We start from the raw sequence: 24,271 nt of genomic DNA, 5'->3' as shown, positions 1-24,271 counted from the left end.
TTAGAGAAATTAAATAAAAATTACTTGGAGATAACTTCAAAGATGCTATATTTTTAAAAAAGACAAAAACAATATCCCAGTATTAAGGAAAAATAATAAATCTTGTTTCCACTAACATACAATAATTCAGAAACTGCATTTATAACATACTATGTTCTAATATATGCTGTATACTCAACTGAGTAACTACCAAGACTACACTTATAAGAATTGTACTAGCACTTCAAGACTTTAAAATTTCAGATATTAGCTTAAAGACTGTACATTTTACTATATATAAATTATACCTTAATAAAAACAAATTAAGACAAACCAAATAAAAAAATCTCTTGAACTCAGCAACTATAAGATTGATTCTTGCCTATCAAGTTCAAAGGGTAACATTCAAATGTGAAATTTTAAAGTATATAGCAGCTCAGTTTCTCGGTAACAATGAAAGTATTTTACTGCCACTGCCAATCAAATATGAGTAATACAGACTGGATTTATTCTCTTCTCAAAAGAAGTAGGAAATAAAACAGGTAAAATAATGCTTTTTCAAAACACTGGACATCCAACCAGGAAAGATAGTAATCCGAGAAGAGAAGCAAACAGATAAAACTTATGATTGTCCCTGACACTGTCTTGGGAGAATATCTAGATCTTAGCACAGGGAGGGGGAACAAAAACAGTATCTGAAAAAATAATGGCTAAAAGTTTCAAATTTCATGAAAATGATAAAACCATAGATCCAAGAAAAATCAACCAACCCCCAAGCCTAAGAGACACTCTAGGGAGTGGAAATTACACTAAGATGTATCATAATAAAAACTATTTAGAACCAATGATAAAGAGAGAACTTTAAAAACAGCCAGAGAGGGGCCGGGGATTTAGCTCAGTGGTTCCGGCACCTGCCGGACAAGCATAAGGTCCCGAGTTCAATTCCCAGTACCAAAAAAAAATATCCAGAGAAATTGGTCACACTAAATACAGAGGAACAAAGGAAGGAAGGGACAAGGGAAAAAAAGAGAGAAGTGAACAAAAAGAATGGAAACCCAGCTTTTTTAAATAAGGAGGGGAAAATAAAATTTAAAAATAGAGGAACAAAGATAAGGACAATAGGCAATGTCTCATCCAGAAACAATGCCAGTGAGCAAAATACTTTTTCTGATGTACAAAACTTGAAGAAATCATTACTAGCAGCTAATAATACAGTATTTTTTTGGGGGGGGTACTGGGGATCCAACTTGGGTCCTTGCGCTTGCCAGGCAGGCGGCAGAACCACTGAGCTAAATCAACTACTATAATACAGTATTTACTAAAAGAAGTCTTTCCAGATTTCCATTCTTCTACCAGTCTTTCAAAGGGCTCCATTTTAGTTCCTCTTCTCACTCTGCACAAAGCCCTGCGATGATCACTTCTCCACCAACAGCTTTGTATGCCTTCACTACTATATCCTGATGCCTTTGGCTTGAGCTCCACACTCATACATCCAAGTGTCTATGAGCTAAATTCAGAAGTAAACTGACCATTTTCTAAATCTTCTGCTCATTTAGTTTAAACTACAGATATGGGAGTCATCTTTGATGTGCCCTTTTTTTCATTCCCCATATCTAATTAAGAACTAGTTTCTATAGATTTTACATCCTAAAATTCTCCCCCAAACTACTGTGGCTACCTTGTTAAGGCAGCCTTCCCAATTCCCCAGCTGACCACCACAGTTCTAGCTCCCCAATCAGCCTCCCTAACTCCAACTCTGCTCTTCTCTAGACCATCTTCCACACTGCAGGCAATGTGAGCTAAAGGCAAATCTGATCACAATTCGCCATCTTCTCCCACTCTAAACATAAAGTACAAGCTCCCCAACATATTCTACAAAGTCTTTTGTAAAATATTTTATGCCACTGGCTAAGTCTCTGGCAATGTGTAAGAACATTCCTTCTGTTCTTCTCATTACCATTCAGTTTTCTCATTTCTCAAAGGTGCCAAACTAAAAGCTTTGCAGATAATACTCTGACTCACTCCTCCATCTTGCCTAATTCAACAAATAGCCAGTCTACCTATCCTGGCTAATTTCTGCTTTCTCCTTCAGATGTCAATGTTAAATATCATTTCATCCAAGCAGCCTTCCTTGACCACTTATACTAGATTCGGTTCCTCTGATGCTGTGCTCAAGAACAAAAATCACTTTCTTATTACACAGGAATATTTTAGTGTAATCACTTCTTAACTATCTTCCCTGTAAAGATCCATCACAGCATTATTATCTTATTCACCGGATTTCATACTGGGTCTGAAGAACATTATGTATTTAATATGTCAAGGATGAACAGACTGTTGGATGGATAGAATGGTATTAGTTACTAACTAGGTACTGTAGACTAAGAAAATATACATTTCAGTTAGGAATTAGTCTCAGAAGATTTACATATCAACACTGAAGAAAATCTCAGAGCAATTAATATCATAGGAATTTAAAGTGTCAGGAAAGTGCCAAACTTACATCTACATATTTGATTTCAAAGCCCCAGTATTTTATGCCAAGCCACGCTATTTACTTACAAACTTTTAAAATAAATTACAACCAGGCTTTTATTCTCCTAAATTGCTTTATAAAAATTATGGAGCAAAATCAAACAAAAATAAATACATTCTAAAAATTACAAAACAGAAACATTTTAATGTTATACTGTCTATAAAATCATCTCCATAGGCCAGACAACACATTCTTATGACAACCTAATAACCTAGATGTATAAAAAATTATTTTCTGAAACCTGCGTGTATCTCAGATCTCAAGAATAGATTCTCAAGTATAAGACAGAACTGAAAAATCAGAAAAAAAAAAAGTACCACTGATCAACCGGTATAGCTCTAAATCTCAAGGATTTAATATTCTGCTGTGGATACTCATTAACACATTACTACACTGAATTAATTATGAAATTGGCAGCACATTCAACTCATTTTGGAAAATTCAGAAACAGTGTGGTAAAGTGGGAAGAATATGAATTTTGGTGTCAGATCTGAATTTTGATCCACAGCTGATCATGTAATAGTTGTGTGACCTTAAGCAAGTGTTTCTACTTCTCTGAACTTAAATTTCACATAAATAAAATGCAAATAATATTACCCTCATTGAGTAACTATTTTAAGGATTAAAGTTAATAAAATTGCTGGGCATGGTTGTGCATGCCTGTAATCCCTGCACTTGGGAGACTGAGGCAGTTCAAGGACAGCCTAGGCTACATAGTGAGTTCTATAAAGCAAGACTTTGTGTCAAAAAACCCCAAAAAACTAAAGTTCATAAAACCGATAGCACAGGTAGGTATTTTAGTAAATGACATACAAGGGGTGATCCAAATATGTAGTGAATATCTATATTTTTTTAAATTACTATAGTAAAAGACATTGCCATTAATCTCCCTCAAAATATGTCTATTCACTTCCAATACACTTATCCCATTGTTCTTGAAACTTTCTTAGGCAATTCTGTAAGTCTTCTTTCCTGAGGTATGACAAAACATATGGTAAATGCTGCTGCTGAGTGCCATCCCATGGAAAGAGAGGTTTGTAAAAACTTTACAGTGCATCTTCATTTACCTTACTCACCAGATCTGGAATCATGCAATTTCTAGCTCTTTCCCAAAGTCACAATGACCACGAAAGGCAAGTGTTTTGGATCATTTCAGAATGCTGAGGTAGCAATGACAGTGCAACTAAAGACACCCAGTTACGTGGACTTCCAGAACGCTTGAGAAAACAGCAAGAATAACTGGATAAGTGTTTCTGAAGCAAGAGGAATTAGTGGCAATGTGCTTTTACTGAAATGAACTGCTTTTAATTTGAACATTCACCATTCTTTTGAATCACATCACATTAAAATCTTCATATATTTGAGGAATTTAATCTGAGATTGTGTCAAAACCTCACTCATCTGAAAGAGATGATTTTTAAATAATTTTCCCTTTATACTTACACTAAGTGAATTATATATGTATTCCTTAATATCTGACGAGGCTCAGATACTATTTTATATTATTTGGTGGCTAAAGAGGAAGGCAAAAGAAAGAAATGACATAAACAGATAATTGTTAAAACATGTCCTATTTAATACAACTTCCTGTGAGTGAGAAAGTCCAGTCTGAAACTGTTATCAGTTCAAAAGTGGATCAATAAGGGATGAGGAATTCCCTTATGCTTTAAGAAGAAATCTCTTGTTCCACAATTCCCATACTTTCTCAGAACTTCAACTCCATCATGTATTGTACTTTGTAACTACACATCTCCAAGTACCTAATAACACTGGGAAAGATTTAGCATGACAAGGTTATGTTGGTGCCTGCTACCCATGAAGTCTGAACTTCCAATAAGTGTAGAAGAGTAAAAAATGAGGAGCTGGCTCCCAGCACAGAGGAGGCTTCTGAATCGACATACTACAGCTCCCAGCACAGAGGGGGCTTCTGGGTCAACATGCCGCAGCTCCCAGTGCAGAGTAGGAGGCTTCCAGGTCAACCTACCACCATTCCCACCACAGAGGAAGTGAGCTGCGCAGGCTCCAGCAGCACCCCGCCCCTCCATGCCCCACCAGCCCTGTCAAAATGAGAAGACATGTAAACAAGCCTCAGAACCAGACTTCCAGATCACTGACAGCAACCTCAAAGGGAAATGACATGGAACACTCTGATACCTGGTCTCCCTGAACTACCAACAAAAGAGGATCTGGAAAAAATGAAATCAGAAATAATTTCTCAGATAACAGCAGAGATTGTGCCCATACTGCAAGACATGATTAATGAATCTAGAGAGAATACAGATAAAAAAATTGAGGAGCTGAGGAACATGATGGAATGCCAACATAGGAAACAAATTGAATCCATAAAGCAGATGCAAACAGATTTCCAGGAGATTAAAAACTCCACTGAAAGTCTACCCAGCAGAACAAGCCAATGTGAGGACAGAATTTCAGATACAGAAAATAAGCAATTAGTGACCAGGAAAAGAAAAATTTCTTTAAAACTGTAAGGGACCACAAAAAAAATCAATCCAGCACCTGCTAGATGATGCAAAGAAGAATAACATAAGACTGATCAGAGTCAGTGAAGAAACAGGAAAGAGTGCAGATGACATAAAAAAACTGTTCACAGAAGTGATGGCAGAAAACTTCCCAAACAGGGGAAAAGAACTTGACATATAGATAAGTGAGGCATATAGGACTCCAACTAGCCATGATCAAAAAAAAAACTACACATAGGCATATCATTAAGATTCCAGAAACCCAACAGGAAAACAAAGTTCTACAAGCAGTTAGAGAAAAGAAACAAATCACATACAAAGGAAAGCCCATCAGAATCACAGCAGACTTCTCAGTGCAAACCCTCAAGGCAACAAGAGCTTGGAGTGATGTGTTTCAAGCCCTAAAGGAAAACAACCTCCAACCCAGAATGATGTACCCTGCAAAACTATCTTTCAAAATTGATGGAGAAATAAAATACTTCCATGACAAAGAGCACCTTAGGAACTTCATGAAAACCAAACCAGCACTCCAAAAAATTTTAGATAATATCCTAGGAACAGACAATGAGGATCACAACCCCAGGAAGCCCAGCAGAATGAATCCACCGGGCAGGACAAGAGATTAAAAGCAAAGGGGGAGAATCCAACAAAAAGAAAAAGTCATGACAATCATAAGTAAATACGTATCAGTTATAACCATCAATGTTAATGGTCTCAACTCACCAATCAAAGGAAATAGACTGACAGAATGGGTCAAGAAGCAAGATCCAACAATATGCTGCATATAAGAAACACACTTAATTCAAAAAGAAACTCAGACTGAAAGTTAAGGGGTAGAAAACAGTATTCCATGGGACAGGAACTGGAAAAAAAGCACTAATAACTATCCTCTTTGCAGATCAAGTGGATTTCAAACCAACACAGATTAAGAGAGACAAAGAAGGATACGACATCCTTGTAAAGGGAATAATCCAATAGGAAGAGATAACAGTCATAAATATATATGCATCAAACACTAGTGCACCCAACTATATAAAACAAATACTAATGGACATGAAAAATCATATAAGCACTAATACAATAGTAGGGGGGACCTCAATACCCCACTGTCACAAATAGATACATCAACTAGAGAAAAAACAAGCAACGAAATACTAGAACTCAATGAAACTCTTGAACAAATGAACTTTAACAGACATTTACAGTGTTCCACCCAACAAAATCAGAATACACATTCTTTTCAGCTGCACATGGATCGTTCTCCAAAATACACTAAATACTCACTCATAGAACATATTTAGATAAGTGCAAAGGAAATGAAGTTATCCTTTGTATATTATCAGACCATAGTGCAATGAAATTGGAGATTGATAGCAAAAGAAACCACAAAACTTTCATAAACACATGGAAATTGAACAACACACTTCTGAATAACCAATGGGTCACAGAGGAAATTAAAGAAGAAAACAGACAGTTCCTTCAATTAAATGACAATGACAATGCAACATATCGGAATCTATGGGACACAATGAAAGCAGTCTTATGAGGGAAATTCATAGCAGTGAATACTCACATTACGAAAACAGAGCAAGCCCAATTAAACAACCTGATGCTGGACCTCAAGCTTCTAGAAAAAGAAGAGGACAAACCCAAAGCTCATACAAGGGAGGAAATTATAAAAATCAGAGCAGAAATCAATGCAATGGAGACTAAGAGAATGATACAAAAAAAAAAAAAAAAAATCAATGAAGCCAAGAGTTAGTTCTTCGAAAGAATAAACAAAATGGACAAACCCTTAGCCAACCTTATCAGAAAAAGGAAAGAAATGGCCCAAAACCATGCAATTAGGAATGAAAAGGATGAAATTATTACGGACCCAACAGAAATTCAGAGGATCATCAATACCTACTTCCAGAACCTATATGCCAGTAAGATGGACAACACAGAAGAAATGGACAGATTCCTAGATACATATGAATTACCAAAGTTGAATGAAGAAGACCTAAAAATTCTAAATAACCCAATATCAATCAATAAAATTGAAAACGTAATTAAAAACTTATCAACTAAGAAAAGCCTGGTCCTGAGAGCTTCAATGTGGAATACAAGACATTTAGAGAGGAACTACTGCCACTACTGTTTAAACTCTTTAATGAAATTGAAAGGGAAGCAATACACCCAAATTCATTCCTGGAAGCAAGCATCACCTTGATCCCCAAAGCAGAGAAAGACCCAACTGAAAAAGAAAACTATAGGTCAATCTCACTAATGAACATAGATGCAAAAATCCTTAATAAGATACTGGCAAATAGAATGCAGAAAATCATACACCCTGACCAAGTGAGATTCATCCCAGGGATGCAGGGATGGTTCAACATACACAAATCAATAAATGTAATACACTATATCAATAGAGCCAAGGACAAAAACCATATGATCATCTCAATAGATGCAGAAAAAGCATTTGATGAAATCCAACATGCATTATGATAAAAACCCTACAAAAAACTGGAATAGACGGACTCTACCTCAATCTGATAAAAGCCATCTATGAAAAACCAACAGCCAATAGCATACTAAATGGTCAAAAACTGAAATCCTTCACACTAAAATCAGGAACAAGACAAGGATGTCCACTATCACCACTCCTGTTCAATATAGTCTTGGAAACATTAGCCAAGGCAATTAGACAAGAGAAAGAAATAAAAGGACTAAAGATAGGAAATGAAGAAGTCAAATTGTCATTATTTGCACATGACATGATACTCTATACAGAAGACCCCAAGAATGCCACCAAAAGTCTTCTAGACTTAGTAACCAAATTCAGTCAAGTAGCTGGATACAAGATCAATACACAAAAATCAATAGCTTTCCTCTACACGAACAACAGGCTCACTGAGAGACAAACAGGGCAAACAATTCCTTTCACAATAACATCTAAAGAATTGAAATACCTAGGAATCATCCTAACAAAAGAAATCAAAGACCTCTTCTCTGAAAACTATAGCACTCTGAAAAGAGAGATTGAAGAGGCTATCAGAAAATGGAAAGATATCCCTTGCTCCTGGGTAGGGAAGATCAACGTGGTGAAAATGGCCCTACTTGCAAAATTGCTATATAGATTCAATGCAATCCAATTATGATCCCAGCAGCATACTTCGCAGACCTTAAGAAAACAATCCAAAAATTCATTTGGAACAAGAAGAGACCCAGCATAGCAAAAACAATTCTAGGTAACAGAGACATGGCATGGGGTATCACAATCCCCAACTTGAAACTATACTACAAAGTTACTGTGATAAAAACAGCATGGTACTGGCAAAGAAACAGACCTGAGGACCAGTGGAACAGATTAGAAGATGCAGAAACAACTCTGGACACAGCCACCTCATCTTTGACAAAGGATTCAAACACCCTCACTGGAGGAATGATAGCCTCTTTAATAAATGGTGCTGGAAAAATTGGGTTTCAACTTGCCAAAGACTAAAACTCGACCTATATCTCTCACCATGCACTAAACTAAAATAGAAATGCATTATAGATCTAAATATTAAAACAGAAACACTAAACCGGCTGGAAGAGAGTTTACGAAGAACTATTGAAGACATCAGTGTAGGAAAAGTTTTATGAACAAAACCTCAGTTGCCCATGAACTAGCACAAACAATCAACAAGTGGGATCTCTTTTTACTAAAAAGCTTCTGCACAGCAAGAGAAACCACCAGCAGTGTGAAAAGACAACCCGTAATGTGGGAAAAAATTTTCACCAGCTGTCTCTCAGACAAAGGTCTACTATCTTGAATCTATAAAGAACTTAAAAAAATTAGACCTCCCAAATTTATAGACCCAATCCAAAAATGGACATCTGAAATGAACAGACATTTATCAGACAAAGAAGTAGAAACAGAAATAAACATGTGAAAAAATGTTCAACATCACTGGTCATTCGAGAGATGCAAATGAAAACAAATGCTGAGATTCTACCTCATCCCACAAAGAATGGCTGCTATCATGAAACCAACCAATAACAAATGGTGGTGGGGCTGTGGGGAAAGAGGAACACTGCTCCACTCCTGGTGGGAGTGTAGACTGGTGCAACCACTGTGGAAATCAGTACGGAGATACCTCAAAGAACTAGGACTGGAAGTCCCATTTGACCCAGCTAGTCCCCTGCTGGGGATCTTCCTCAAAGAATTAAAAGAATCATACCACAGTGATATATGTGCACCCATGTTCATAGTGGCAGTTTGTAATAGCTAAAACTTGGAAACAGCCCAAATGCCCATCAACTGGAGACTGGGTAAAGAAGATGTGGTTTTAAAATAAAATGGAGTACTACTCAGCCATAAAAATTGAGAAATTAGAGACATTTACAGCTAAATGGATGCACATTGAGGTGATACTCTTAAGTGAAATAAACAGGACACACATGTGTAAATACTGAATAGTTTCTCTAGTGTGAGAAACTGAAAGTGTTAATAAGGACTAAAAAGTATAATAGATAATGTCAAATAGGAAGAAAAGGGGCAAAGGGGAAGGGGAAGTGAGAGGTGTAGGGGAAAGGAAAGAAGGGAATGGAATTAATATGAGAAAATGAAAAAAATGGAAACAAAGTCTTTGTAAATAGGGAGGGATGGAGGGGTTGAAGGGAGGGCAGTGGAAGGGGAAAAAAATAAGAACCAAGAGAGATTATGTAAAGCTGCTAATTTCCAATGATGAATGTCACTATATTGTACACCTAAAATGTACCAATAAAATAAAATTTTTAAAAAATGAACTAAAAGGAAAGGGATGGAGGAAATGGAAGGAAGGTAGTGGAAAATGATCTACATGATGCTAAATTATTAGTGGCAAAAAGATAAGCAGATCATAAAAAAACCCCATGGAAATACTGTAATTAGAAATTAACTTACAAAGTGATATAAATCGGACACATGTTTAAATACCACATTGTTTCTCTGGTTTGAGAAACTGAATGCGGAAATAAGGACTGAGATGTATAATGGATGTTGGGAAATGGGAAGAAAATCTTCAAATAGGAAGGGGAACAAGGGTGCAGGGAGGGAGAAAGGAAGGAAGGGACAAGAAAAAAGTGAAAATAGAAGGAAAAAATGGAAACAAAGCTTTTGTACCTAGGGAGCAGAGGGCCACTGAGGAGGGAATGGGATAAAATAAAATTTATTAATATAAAAATAAATAAACTTACAATAAATGTTGCCATAAAATACTACACAAGAACTTCTTTTTATCACTTAAACTTCCTTTAAAATTAGCTTACCAGAATCATAGCTTGGAGGCTTCATATCTCCCTGATTCAATTCTGTCCCATATTTCAACTTGTGGTATTTGGCTCTAACAAAGAAATGAGAAAATATAAACCATCTTAAAACATATTTACATGAACTTTAAAATACGTAGTATGCAACAGTATCCAACAGTCCTAGCAAAACTCCTGCAATTTGTAAAGGGTCATAGCCTTCCATGCTATCAAAATCATAATATAGAAACCCTTGCCTTTTTTGTTATATCATCAAGTGTCATTGAAACAAAGTAAAAGAATAATAGTAGGAATCCTAAGTCTTCCTCTAATTACAAATGAGCCATAAACATTCTCATTTCTGTAGTATTCATATCTTTTTTTTTTTTTTTTTTTTAGTATTCATATCTTTTTGATGATTGCAATTTGAACTTCACTATCAGCAGGTTTGGAAATATACATGTAAGATTACTAACCTTTCTGAAACCGAGTCTTTAAAGAAAATTAAAATCATCTATAATATTATGTGCCTTTCTAGGTAATTATAATTCACCAAGAATAGTCAGGATGTACCATATAAGGGAGGCAAAAATCCACCTTAAATCATCAGTGTTGAGTAAGGTATTCTAATACTAATGAAATGTTTTTTTCCTACTTAAGATATCCTTTGTCTTTTACTCAGAAAAAATTGAATGGTCACCTCTCCCAAGGACAACTTACGGGGCTTCAAGAGGCAGAACAGCATAAGCTACCCACCCACATTACTCAAAAGAATAAACAGTAGAAGTTAGAAAACAGATGAAAGAGGTACACAGAGAGATAAAGAAGATATAACTGAATATGGAAGTGATAACTAATATGATCCAGTTCTCAGAAGACACTAATAAAATGCTAGCTTAGCTGAACAAAATGACACAAAACATGAATGACCAGTTTTACAAAGAATTAAGAGTCCATGTAAAGGTTTCAATCAGAAATGCAGATTAAAAATTTACTGAAAGTACAGGCAGCAGAAGTGACCAGTGTGAAGACAGAATTTCAGGACTAGAAAACAATGATGCCTCAGAGACCAACTACTCAAAGATACCTTAAAAGCAACAAGAGAACATTCAAAATGGATCTAATAGCTATTAGATGATCCAAAGATTAAGAGTAATTGGAGTAAGTGAAAAATCAGAAGACAACACAAACAACATTAACAAAAAAACACAAACCTGTTCACAGAAATAAATGCAGAAAACTCTCAAATATAGGAAAAGAAATAAACATACAGATAAGTGAGGTATGCAGAACTCCAAACAGCCATAACCAAAAGGGAAACTCTCCATGCCACATAAGATACCAGAGTCCATCACAGGGACAAAATATTAAAAGCTGTTAGAGAAAGGCAACAAATCGTGAATAAAGGTAATCCATTAGTATTACAGCTGACTTCTCTACACAAAGGAAAAGGCCAGGACAGCATGGAGTGAAGTGTTTCAGCCCCTAAAAGATAATTTCCAACCCTGACTTACGTATCCTGCAAAACTTTCCTTCAAAACTGATGGAGAAAAACAATGTATTTCGATGATAAGGAGCACTTCAAGATATTCATGACCAGAAAACTAGCATTACAAAAAACTCTTAAGGATATCCTAGAAAGAGACAATGAAGCCAACAATGACAATAAGTGAAAAAGAATGAATACACCTGGCAGATGAGCAGCTAAACAAAAGAAGGAAAAAAAACAAACGGAAATCAGTAACAGAAATATAATGCAATGACAGGAATAAATCAATACCTTTCAGTAATAATTCTCAAAATGAACAGTCTCAATTCCCCAATCAAAAAACAGGTTGGCAGACTGGATCAAAAAACAAAATTCAATGGTATGAAGTATATGAGAAACACATTTGATTAAAAAAGAACCAGATTATGGTTGGGGATTTTAGCTCAGAACTTCCGTCGCCTACCTCGAAAGCACAAGGTCCCAAGTTCGATCCCTGGTACCAAAAAAAAAGAACCAGATTAAAGACCAAAGGATGGAAAACAATATTCCATACAACAGGAACCCATAAAAAAGTAGGAGTAGCTATCCTAATTTCAGACAAAGTGGATTTCAAGTCAGAACTGATCAGAAGAGAAAAGAAAAAAGTCACTACATATTGGTTAAGGGAAAAAGTCAACAGGAAAAGGTAACAATCAAAAATATACACACACCAAATACCAGCATGCCCAACTTCATAAAACAAACACTAATGGACTTGAAAAATCAAACAAACATCAATACAATTATACTGGAGGACTCTCAATACTCCACTGTCACAAATAGATCAACTAGACAAAAAAAATCAACAAAGCAATATCAGCGTTGAACCAAACCTTCAAACTAACAGACTTAATAGATTAACTATGGAATGTTCCATCCAACAACAATAAACTACACATTCTTCTCAGAAACACATGGGACATTTTCCAAAATAAACCCTATACTAGCTCATAAAGTATGCTTAAGTAAATGCAAAAGAATCAAAATTATCCCATGCATATGGAAAAAGTTCTCAAATGATAATTATCATTATCAAATGACAATGCCAGTATGACACACAGGAACCTATGTAATACAATGAAAACAGTCCTAAGAGGGAAGTTTATAGTGATGAATGCCAATGTCACCAGGGTAAATTCAAATAAATAACCTAATAATGCACCTGAAGGTCCTAGAAAACAAGAAAAACCTAAATCCAAAGGTAATACAAGGAAAGAAATTGTCAGGATCAAAGCAGAAATTAATGAAATTGAGACTAAAAAGAAAAATACAAAGAATCAATGAACTGTGCAATTGGTTCTTTGAAAGAATTGAAAAAACAGACAAGCTCTTAGCCAATCTTTTTTTTTTTTTTTTTTTTTTTGTGATACCGGGATCGAACCCAGCTCCTTGCACTTCTGAAGCAGGCGGTGGAACCACTGAACTAAATCCCCAGCCTGCCAATCTTACCAAAATAAGGAAAGACCCAAAATCATGCAGTTAGAAATGACAAAGGGAAGGGCTGGGGATTTAGCTCAGTGGCACTGTGCCTGTGCCTGCCTTGCAATCGCAAGGTCCTGAGTTTGATCCCCAGTACCAAAAAAAGAAAAAGAAATAACAAAGGTAAAAATCACAATGCATTCTGCCAAATCCAGAGGTTCACTGGTAACTACTTTGAGAATCTAATAAAATGGAAAATTCAGAAGAAATAGATTCCTAGATACATATAAACTACCTAATTTGAACAAAGAAGGTACAAAAATCCTGAATAATCTTAATACTAGTCAATGAAATTAAAGAATAAAAAAAACTTCTAATTAATAAAAGCCCAGGTCTCAATGGATTTACTGCCAAATTTTATAAGAACTTTAGAGAAGAGCTAACACTGATACTTCTAAAACTCTTTAATAGTATCTAAAGGGAAGCAGTATGCCCAAGTCATTCCTGAAAGCAAGCATTACCCTGATGCAAAAGTCAGAAAAGAATCCAACCAAAAAAGCTATGGGCCAATCTTTTTAATGAATACAGATGTAAAAATTCTCAATAAGATACTGGCAAACAAAATACAGTAAATCATCAAACATCATAGATCATAACCAAGCAGGCTTCATCCCAGGGATGCAAGGATGGTTAAATACATGCAATTCAATAAATGTAATTCACCACATAAACAGAAGCAAGGACAAAATTCACATGATTATCTCAACAGATGCAGAAAAAACATCTGACAAAATCCAAAATCCATTCCTAATAAAGAACTCTGAAGAAAACAGGTATAGAAGATCTCTTTCTCCATCTGATAAAAGCCATCTATGACAAAATCAATAACTAACATCACTTTAAATGGAGAGAAGCTGAAAGCTTTCCCTCTAAAATCAGAAACAAGACAAGGATGTCCACTCTCACCACTCCTATTCTTTTTTTTTTTTTTTTTGGTACCGGGGATCGAAATCGGATCCTTGCGCTTGTGAGGCAGGCGCTAGAACCACGGAGCTAAATCCCCAGCCCACCACTCCTATTCTTAAACATCAGCCACAGCAATTAGGCTGGAGGAAGAAATAAAAAGGATATGCATAGGAAAAGGTATTAAATTATCCTTATTTGCAGAGGGCATGATCCTCTACATAGAAGACCCCAAAAACTTCACCAAAAGACTCCTAGAATTAATAATCAAATTCAGTAGCACAGCAGGATACAAAATCAATACTCAAAAATCAATAGTGTTCCTATACACCAATAATAAACTCATGGAGAGAGAAATCAGGGAAACAGTACTTTTCACAATAGCATCAAAAAACATGTAATACTTAGAAATTAACCTAAGGAAGTAAAAGACCTTTAAAATGAAAACTATAGCATTCTGAAAAAGGAAATCAAAGAGGACATCAGAAAATGGAAAGACTTTCCCTGTTCCTGGATAGGCAAAACCAATATACTCAAAATGGCCCTATTTCCAAAACTGTTATACAAATTTAATCCAATCCCAATCCAAACACCAGTAGCATTCCTCACAGAACTTGAGAAAGCAATTCTAAAATTTATATAGAATTGGAAGAAAATTAAAGTAGCAAAAGCAATTCTGGCCAACAAAAACAAGGTAGGGCCATTACAATCCCAGCTTTCAACTTACACTACAAAGCTACAGTGATAAAAACACCGTGTACTGGCAAAAAACAAACAAAACAGACCTGTGGCTCAATGGAGCAGAACAAAAGATGCAGAAACAACTCTAGGCACACTCAGCTATCTTATCTTTGACAAAGAGGCAAATACTTTCTCTGGAGCAAAGACAGCCTCTTCAACAAACAGTGTTGGGAAAGGTAACTATGGACATGCCAAAATTGAACCTATATCCATATCTCTCACCACTACCAAACTAAAATAAAACTGGATCCAAGATCTAAATATTAAAAAAAGAACATTTAATCTGCTGGAAGACAAAATAGGTAAAACTCTTGAAGACATCAGCATAGGCAAACACATTCTATACAGAACCCTGGGTGCACAAGAAGTAATTCCAAGAATCAACAGAAGGGATCACATCAAATTAAAAAGTGTGCAGCAACAGAAACCACCAACAGAATGAAGAGGCAATCTACAGAATGGAAAAAAATTCTGCCTGCTACTAATATTTAGAATATATAAAATATTTAAAAAATTAGACCCCCTGCCATATTAAAGATCTAATTAAAAAATGGGCATCTGAAATGAATAGCTGCTTCTCAGATAATGGCCAATAAATACATGATGCAGACACAACTCTGGGCATATTCAACTATTTGATCTTTGAAAAGGGGGCCAAAAACATACACTGGAGGAAATACAGCCTATTTATTTATTTATTTATTTATTTATTTATTTATTTATTTATTTTTGAGACAGGTCTCACTATGTAGTTCAGACTGGCCTTAAACTCACTATGTAGTCTAGGACAACCTCAAATATGTAGTGATCCTCCTGCCTCAGCCTCCTCAGATAGCCTCTTTGATAAATGATGCTGGGAAAACTGGCTATCCACATGCAGAAGACTAAATCTAGACCAGTATTTCACCATATACCACACTGAAATCAAAATGGATCAAAGAAGTAAATGTTAAAAACCCTGGGGATTTAGCTCAGTGGTGCTGCACCTGCCTTGCAAACTCAAGGTCCTGAGTTTGATCTCTGGCAAGGGACACACACACACAACAACAACCTGCTAGAAGATAAAACAGGTAAAACTCTTGAGGTCATGGGCAAAGGTAAGAACGTTCTGAACAGAATCTCACTTCTTCAAGAAACAGTACCAGGGCCAGGGATTTAGCTCAGTGGTTCTGACCCCTGCCTTGCAACCACAAGGACTTGAGTTCAATCCCTGGTACCAAAAAAATAAAAAGAAAGAAACAGTACCTAAGAATCAACAAATGGGATCATATCAAATTTAAAAAACTTCTGCATGGCAAAAGAAACAACCAACAGCACAGAAAGACAACCTACAGAATGGGAAAAAAAATTTTGCCAGCTATTCCTCAGAAAGAGGACTAATATCTAGAATACATAAAGAATTAAAAATTACTCTCCAAAATAATAGACCCAATCAAAAAATGGACAAGTGAAATGGATGGACACAGAAGAAGTAAAAACAGCCAATAATTACATGAAGAAATAAATTTAAAACAACACTTGCTGGGGATTTGCCTCAGTGGTGCTGATGCCTGCCTCACAATTACAAGATCCTGAGTTTGATCCCTAGTACCAACACACACACACACACACACACACACACACACACACACACACACACACTGAGATTCCATCCATATCACTCCAAAAAGAACGGCAATTATCAAGAAATCAAATAATAACAAACAAATGGGCTTGAGAGGGGAGTAGAAGGGGACAACCCTTCTACACTGTTGGTAGGAATGTAAACTACTAGAACCTCTATGGCAATCAGTATGGAGATCCCTCAAAACACTAAAAATAGACATTCCATTTGACCCAGATATTCCCCTTCTAGGTATCTTCCCAAAGAGTTAAAGGCATCATGTTACAGTGATACATGCAAACCCATGTTCACAGCAGCACAACTCATAATAGCTAAATCTTGGAAGTGGCCTATATGTCCATCAATAGATGAACAGATAAAATGTAGTATTTACACACAACAGAGTACTACTCTGCCATAAAGAAAGATAAACTTAAGGGATTTATAGGAAAACTGATGCACCTTGAGTTCATTATGTTAGGTGAAACAAATCACACACATGAATTTAAATATCACAGTTTCTCTTATACAAGAAACCTATAATATAAATAAAGAGCAAAATAAAAGTTATATAATAGGAAGTAGGAAGATGGATCTTTCTCAAAAGGGGAAAGGGATCAAGAGATGAGAGGAGAGAAAGGAGGGAAAGGGGGTGAGAAAAGGAATTGGGATGTGTTAGTGCATGTAAAAAAAAGAAAGGGGCTCAAGAGATGGATGAAGGCAAAAGGAGGGAAGGGGAAGGGGCTGAAAAAGGAATTAAGATGTGTTATGTACATGTGCCAACTGCCTGCAAGGAATATAATCCTTATATACTACAAACATGTACTTAAAAAAATAAAGTATTAAGGAAAATTAGCCAGGCGCACTGGCACACCTTTTTATCTCAGCTATTTGAGACACTGAGGCAGGAAGATCTAAGTTCAAGGCAGCATGGAAAACTCAGCAAGTCCCTGTCTCAAAATAAAATAAACCTCAGTGGTAGAGCATTCCTGGGTTTGATCTTCACTACCAGAAGAGGAGAAAAAAAAAAATGAAAGAATACTTTTGTGTTAGTATGGATTGATCTCTAAGCTAATAGCAAGATACAAAATATTATGCCTCCATATGTGTTTTTATGTATTTTGTATCTATATTTCATCTGAACAGAATATTTCTGGAAGGATACATGATGTATAAGACATCAGTCAGTAAATTTCTTGGGAAAGAAATCAGTGAACTGAGGCAGAAGGGAGACTTTTTTAGGCTGTTATTGGTTAATTAACTATGTATCCATTTCTTTTTAAAAATTTTTCCAAAAAATACATTTGGTCCAAATTAGGACATATTTTCCTTTATTTCTGATCTCTCTAAATCAGAGACTTCATCACCAGACTCCATCTTCCCAATTCTATTTCAATATATTTGTAATAATGTTCATTATCAGAAGGTAAAATTTATATATTGTTGACTTAAAAGTCATGAGGAAATAAGATTCTTTATGTAATTGTCATTCTTCATATTTTCTAGAAACATACTTCACCTACCATAAGACAAAGTAACATCTCCTCATAAGTCAAAATAGCAAGTGAATGTAATTGGCCTGAGTATAATCTGTTGATTATACTAAAGCTTTTTAAATAAGAGTGGCAATAAAATTTTATGAAGTTTATTTAAATATGAATAAAAATTTTTCAAACATATACTGCATTATAGTGGATTCTAGTGGTCTCAGAAAAAACTATAACAGAATTTACAAAATAAAAATCAAAAATAGTGACATTGTAAAATAACATCCATACAAAATCAAGTAAGAATTAAATATGTAAAGAGCTGTTGTCTTTACTACAAGCTATGGTCCCTAAATCAGGTCTTCCTACTGACATACTAAATTCGCTAAAAAGTATTTTCCTCACAGAGCCCTCCTCTTCAAGCTTCCTAACATTCTTTTGGAGTATGCTAAAATACTTTCTTACTCATATCGTCTCCCATTTTTTTTAACACTTCCACTTACCCATCTTTTTTGTTCATTATTATTTTTCTGTCTCATTCTGACTACAGGATAAAAAATCAGATCTCATATCTAACAGCTGTGTGCTAGACTCTTCAGTTGGCCTCACTGGATAAATTTTTTAAAAGTTTTAAAGAAAAACTTTAAGAGTGGCGGTACACTCTTACAGTCCCTGGTTCTTTGGAGTCTGAAATAGGAGGAGCACTGGGGCCTATTAAAGACCAGCTTTAGTCATAGTGAGACTCCTGACTAAAGAGAAAAAATGTTTAATGGACTAAAAAAATCTCATTTTTTGTTTTAAAGCCTATTATTATTCATATTCAATCACATTTTCATTAAAAATACTGATTAACTTTAATGAATAATAATCGAATTGATACGGAAAAGTTTCAGATAACTTAATAGATTGAATATTAAGGTAGTTGTAGAAGCAAAATAAGTAATGTGTTCTTTTAAAATTTGCTTTTCCTGTAACTCCTTGTTTAAGGTGAGGATTATCTGACTCTAACCAGTAACTTCATTAACCTAACAAAGTTACCAGGCCAAGGTGAATTTACAATGTATATGGCCTATCTTGTGTCTGTGACTTGTAAAAAGGAACTGGAATTGTATTTACATATCAAAGACCACTAGGGATGAGATAATGGCTAAAAAGGATATAAAAAGGGAAATGCTGAACAAAGGGGGTTGATATTGACCAGACTGGTTTCTGGTGTTCCCGCCCACTCCTGAGAAGAAATTTTATTATTTTATCCGAATTCTGTGTCTCTGTGTATTTCTTTCCGAGATTTCTGCAACAGAATTACTATGATGTGGCAGGTAGCTGGCTGCTGGGAATAAACTACAGCATACAGTTAGATGAGGGTAGAATCAAGAAGATGTAGGGCCAGGGATTTAGCTCAGTGGTTCCAGCGCCTGCCTCACAAGTGCAAGGTCCCAAGTTTGATCCCCCATGCTGCAGAGACAGTAATGTAAATATAGAACACTGCTGGTCCAGCGATTTAGCCCAGTGGTCCCGCCACCTGCTTCGCAAGCATAAGGTCCCGAGTTCGATCCCCAGTACCAAAAAAAAAAAAAATGAAACAAAGAACACTGCAGTAACAGTTATAAGTGTTATAGGAATGTGGTTAAGGATTATCTAATGATGCCAAAATAGTGTCAAATGCAGCTACTGAAAAGAAGGTAATACAAAATTTTAGCTAAATCTTCAAAAAACATTAGTTTTACAGTGAGATAAATGGATAGATGGGAGAAGATATTTCTCTCAGGAATATCATAGAAGTGGAAAAAAATACACAACATTATAAAATATAAGTGTGTTTAGTATACAAATGTACTGGGCCTGGCTGCAAAAGGATAACTTTGAAATTAGCCAAGTATTTAAAAGCAGCGCTATAACATGATTATTCCACTTGTGTTTACAAAATGAATTCTGTGGTCATGGAAGGTAACCTAGAATATGGAAATACTAAGGAAAGGAAGACAGTTGGGTTCTTACAGTAGTGTAGATTAAAGAAAAGTAGCAGTGAATGCAGAAAAATGGAAAATACGGGGGAAATGTTTCACAATGTATTTTATAGTATTTGAGGTTCCTTAGAAAACAACTTCCTGAATAAATTTCAGATTATAGGGTTATCTTCTGTTTTTGTTTGTTTTGCAGTATCCAGGGCCTTCACATGGAATTAAATAAATCCCCAGCCCTTTAAAAAATTTTTCTTTCCGGCCGGGGATTTAGCTCAGTGGCACCAGGCCTGCCTCGCAAGCACAAGGTCCTGAGTTCAATCCCCAGTATCAAAGAAAAAAAAAAATTTCTTTCTAAGACAGTTTCACTAAGTCACAAAGTTGCTCAGGCCATACTAAAACTTATGATCCTCCTGCCTCCACTTTCCAGACTGCTAGGATTACAGGTGCTTGCCATCACATTGGGCCACATTGTATATTCTTGAAAAATCACGTGTAAATTTGCTTCTTTTGTGAGTTCTAACACACTTTAAGGGTGCTTTGATAAATCCATTTCTGAGTGAGGAATCCCTCTATTAGTTTAAAGATTCAGTTTTTACTTAATTTTGGATCTTAAAGTGGGACTAATTAAAAAATCTATAGGGTGGGGGATTTAGCTCAGTGGTGCAGCCGCCTGCCTCAAAAGCACAAGGTCCCAAGTTCGATCCCCGGTGTCAAAAGAAAAAAAAAAATCTATAGCAATGCAGTATCATGATCCTTACTGGTCTTTAGTGTTCACAGCTGAAATGACAAAATGCCTAAAATGTATTCTAAAATCAACCAAAATGAAACAAGAAAGACAAAAATATTCTTCAGATGGGTAGCATGCCACACATCCATAATCCTAGCACTTGGATAACTGAAGCAGAAAAATCTCACGTTCAAGGCCAGCCTGGACTATATAGTGAGATCCTGTCTTAAAAACAAAAACAAAAAATTTTTTTTTCAAATTCTTGGCATTAAGGCATTAGAAAAATAATTTCAGAATGAAAAACACTGAACTGTTCTAGAGCTCCAACATTTACTTTAAAAGGCCTAATTTTCGAACATTAGAAAAATGATTTTTGGAGTAAAGAGAGCTGAAATGTTTTAGAGCTCCAACCCACAAAGATATTTTTTTTATCTCTTAATTTACTACATTTTAAAAGTACCATTATTTCAGGAATAATCCCAAATCTTCCCATGAAATCCAAAATATACAAAATACAAAAGATATTTTGATAGGGGGCTCCTTTTAGTTTAAGAAAAGGAATGCTCCCTAGACCCAGCCAGGTCTTTACCTCTTGTGTTCTTCAAAGCCAGACTTTTCCAGGGAAAAAGTGGCTGCATCTGTCTCCACTTCATCCTTCTCACTCCTCAATCCCTGTGATCTGGCTTATGTTCCTGCTACCTCACTGAAACTTTTCTGGCAAGGATTCCAACAAATTCCCAACTGGCAAATCCAAGCGACTATTTTCAGTACACAACTTACGTGAAGATTGCTTGGCATCTACAAGTGTCTTCTTCCCCCTGCTAGCTTGCTTCCAAACTACTTACTGCCTTCTCTAGATATGCTTTGTTGGCTCTTCCTCCTCAGTCTTTTCCTCAAACATTTCTATTTCCTGTTAGTTCTCTCTTCTCTTTCCATCATACTTGTTCTGTCTCAACTATTTTCATTTAACCTACAATATTGAAGATTCTCAAGTACGTATCTGGAGTCATGAGTGTCTCTCCAAATCGACTTTTACTCGTATTCTTTTAATTCATTTGATAACGTCTAAAAATCTCACTTATAATTCACAAAATACTTTAAGCCAGAAACCTGAGATCTCCTCAAACCCCCATCCAGAACTGGAAATTGAACTCAGGGCTCTTACACAAAGCAACAACCTGGGCTCTTCTTTATTTTGAGACAGGGTCTTGTTAAGCCGCTATGTTGCCCAGACTGGGCGCAATCTTGCAATCATCCTGCCTCAGCCTCCCACAGTGACATGTGCCACTATGCCCACCTGGCAGCAATTCTTGAATTATCTTTCTCCCTTAAGTTTTATACCATCTCCACATTTTATGTCATCTCAAATTTTATGCATTATTTCTATTTAAAATGACTTATAACTGAAACCTCTCTATTTGTGCAGCTACTGTTATTGTTCATCGTCTCAAACCACCTCAAGATATAAAAAAACAATCTGTTTTTCACTATGAGGTAAAAATCGCTGTGCCATTTAAAGATCTTATATTTTTATGGTAGTTTTATAAAGAGCCCATTTGCCAATTTCAGAAATACAAGTGAGCATTAAAAACAAAGCTAAAAAGTAACAAAATAGAGAATTCCATTATCAAATACCGAACATTATCTAAAATAATAAATTGTCTGATCACTGACAAAAAAATCCAAAATGACCTATTTTCCTGTACTTGTGACCCAAACGTAGTTACCTGAATATCTTAGACACTAGCAAAATCAAAAGGTATTAGCTTCTGGAGATAGGAATAGCTGAAAGCAAAGAAATAACACACACACACACACACACACACACACAAACACACACACAGTGCATAAAAAAATTCTCAGCATAATCTAGCAAAGCAATTTATTTCATTAAAAATTACATCTAACTGAACAGATGACATGAAAAGGGAGGAGGGACTATCTACATTTCCTTTACAATTAAAAAACTTATGGGCTGGCTGGGGATTTAGCTCAGTGGCAAAGTGCCTGCCTTGCAAGCACAAGGTCCTCAGTTTCATTCTGGTACCAAAAAAACCCACTTACAACTCTATAAAGAAATGTGTATGGACTGGGCATGGTGACACACACCTATAATCCCAGCACTTAGGAGGCTGAGGCAAGAGGATCATCCAGAGGTCAAGGTCAGCCTAAACTACACGGTGAGACCCTGTCTCAAAAAACAACAACAAAAAGCAACCCCCCCCCCAGCAATATCCATATTTCAGGAAATACATATGTTTCTTAGATAAAGCGGGGGGGGGGGGGGGGGGGGGTGCTGCTAAAATGTTTTGTCATACTGATTGATCATTATTAAACTATTCATAATAAATTATACAGTAAACCACAGATTAAAGTACTATTACAGATATCTTAAATTCAGGACTATAGAGTATTAAAATCTGGATTTATTTTAGGAATAAAGAAAAAACTATTCTGACATTTGAGAGAACACTACATTCCATTTTACTAAATTACCTTTCCTGTTTAAGAGCATATTCCAACATTTTGATCCTCCTCACAAGATCCTTCTTCAAATTTTCTTGACCTTTCCTTTCCCCCTGAAGGAAGGCAATCTGAGCCTGTGGAGAGGAGAGAATAACAAACTTCAGTTTAAAACAAATAATATATTTTTTAAAAATTCAGTTTAGGAAAAAGCCTTTGGAATACAGGACAATTGCACATATTTCCTTTACAAATCTGGCACAAAGTACATAAAATATAGAAAAGTAATGCATATGAAGGGGAAAAGGTCTTAATTTTTTGTTGTATTTTTTTCCGTAAATTATTTTATTGGCACATTTTAGGTATACAATAAGTTTACATTTATCACTGGGTACTTGTACCTGTACATGATGTTTCTTGGTTCTTATTTTTTCCCCATTCCCTGCCCTCCCTTCACCCCCTCCACCCTTCCCTATTTACAAAGACTTTGTTTCCACTTTTTCCTTTTCTCATAATTTTTCCTTTCCCCTTCCCCTCCCACTTCCCCTACCCCTCTGACCTTTTCTTCCTATTTCAAATTATCAATTATTCATTTTAATCCTTATTCACACTTTCAGTTTCTCACACTAGAGAAACTACTCGGTATTTACACATGTGTGTCCTATTTATTTCACTTAAGAGTATGGCCTCAATATGCATCCATTTAGCTATAAATGTCTCTAGTTTCTTATTCTTTATGGCTGAGTAGTACTCCATTTTATAAAAAAAACCACATCTTCTTTATCCAGTTTCCAGTTGATGGGCACCTGGGCTGTTTCCAAGCTTTAGCTATTACAAACTGTGCTGCTATAAACATGGGTGAACATGTATCCCTGTGGTATGATTCTTTTAATTCTTTGGGGAAGATACCCAGCAGGGGAATAGTTGGGTCAAATGGGACCTCTAGTCCTAGTTCTTTGAGGTTTCTCCATACTGATTTCCACAGTGGTTGCACCAGTCTGCACTCCCACCAACAATGGAGAAGGATTCCTTTCTCCCCACACCCCTGCCAGCATTTGTTACTGGTTGATTTTCTTTTTTTTGGTACCAGGGATCGAACTCCGGTCCTTGTGCTTGCGCAACAGG

At 36.0% G+C, this 24,271-nt stretch overlaps 1 protein-coding gene across 4 annotated transcripts in view; it reads right to left on the bottom strand.

Annotated features, from left to right (window-relative positions):
* The window catches only part of Strn (striatin), a 117,776-nt gene that overhangs the window by 59,778 nt on the left and 33,727 nt on the right, over positions 1–24,271 (bottom strand). For all 4 annotated transcript variants that reach the window (XM_013070172.3, XM_021253721.2, XM_087216135.1 and 1 more), the window contains exons 2-3: positions 23,180–23,283; positions 10,273–10,346 (exon numbers count right to left, since the gene is read on the bottom strand). In XM_013070172.3, the coding sequence (XP_012925626.1) occupies positions 10,273–10,346; positions 23,180–23,283 (178 nt within the window). The remainder of the gene's footprint in view (positions 1–10,272; positions 10,347–23,179; positions 23,284–24,271) is intronic.

This window comes from Heterocephalus glaber, unplaced genomic scaffold (assembly GCF_053883595.1).
Source record: "Heterocephalus glaber isolate CG9 unplaced genomic scaffold, H.glaber_assembly_v1.0 deba00001457, whole genome shotgun sequence".
Classification (NCBI taxonomy): Eukaryota; Metazoa; Chordata; class Mammalia; order Rodentia; family Bathyergidae; genus Heterocephalus; species Heterocephalus glaber.
Note: the sequence above shows the minus strand (reverse complement) of the source record. Positions and strands in the feature narration are given on the sequence as shown.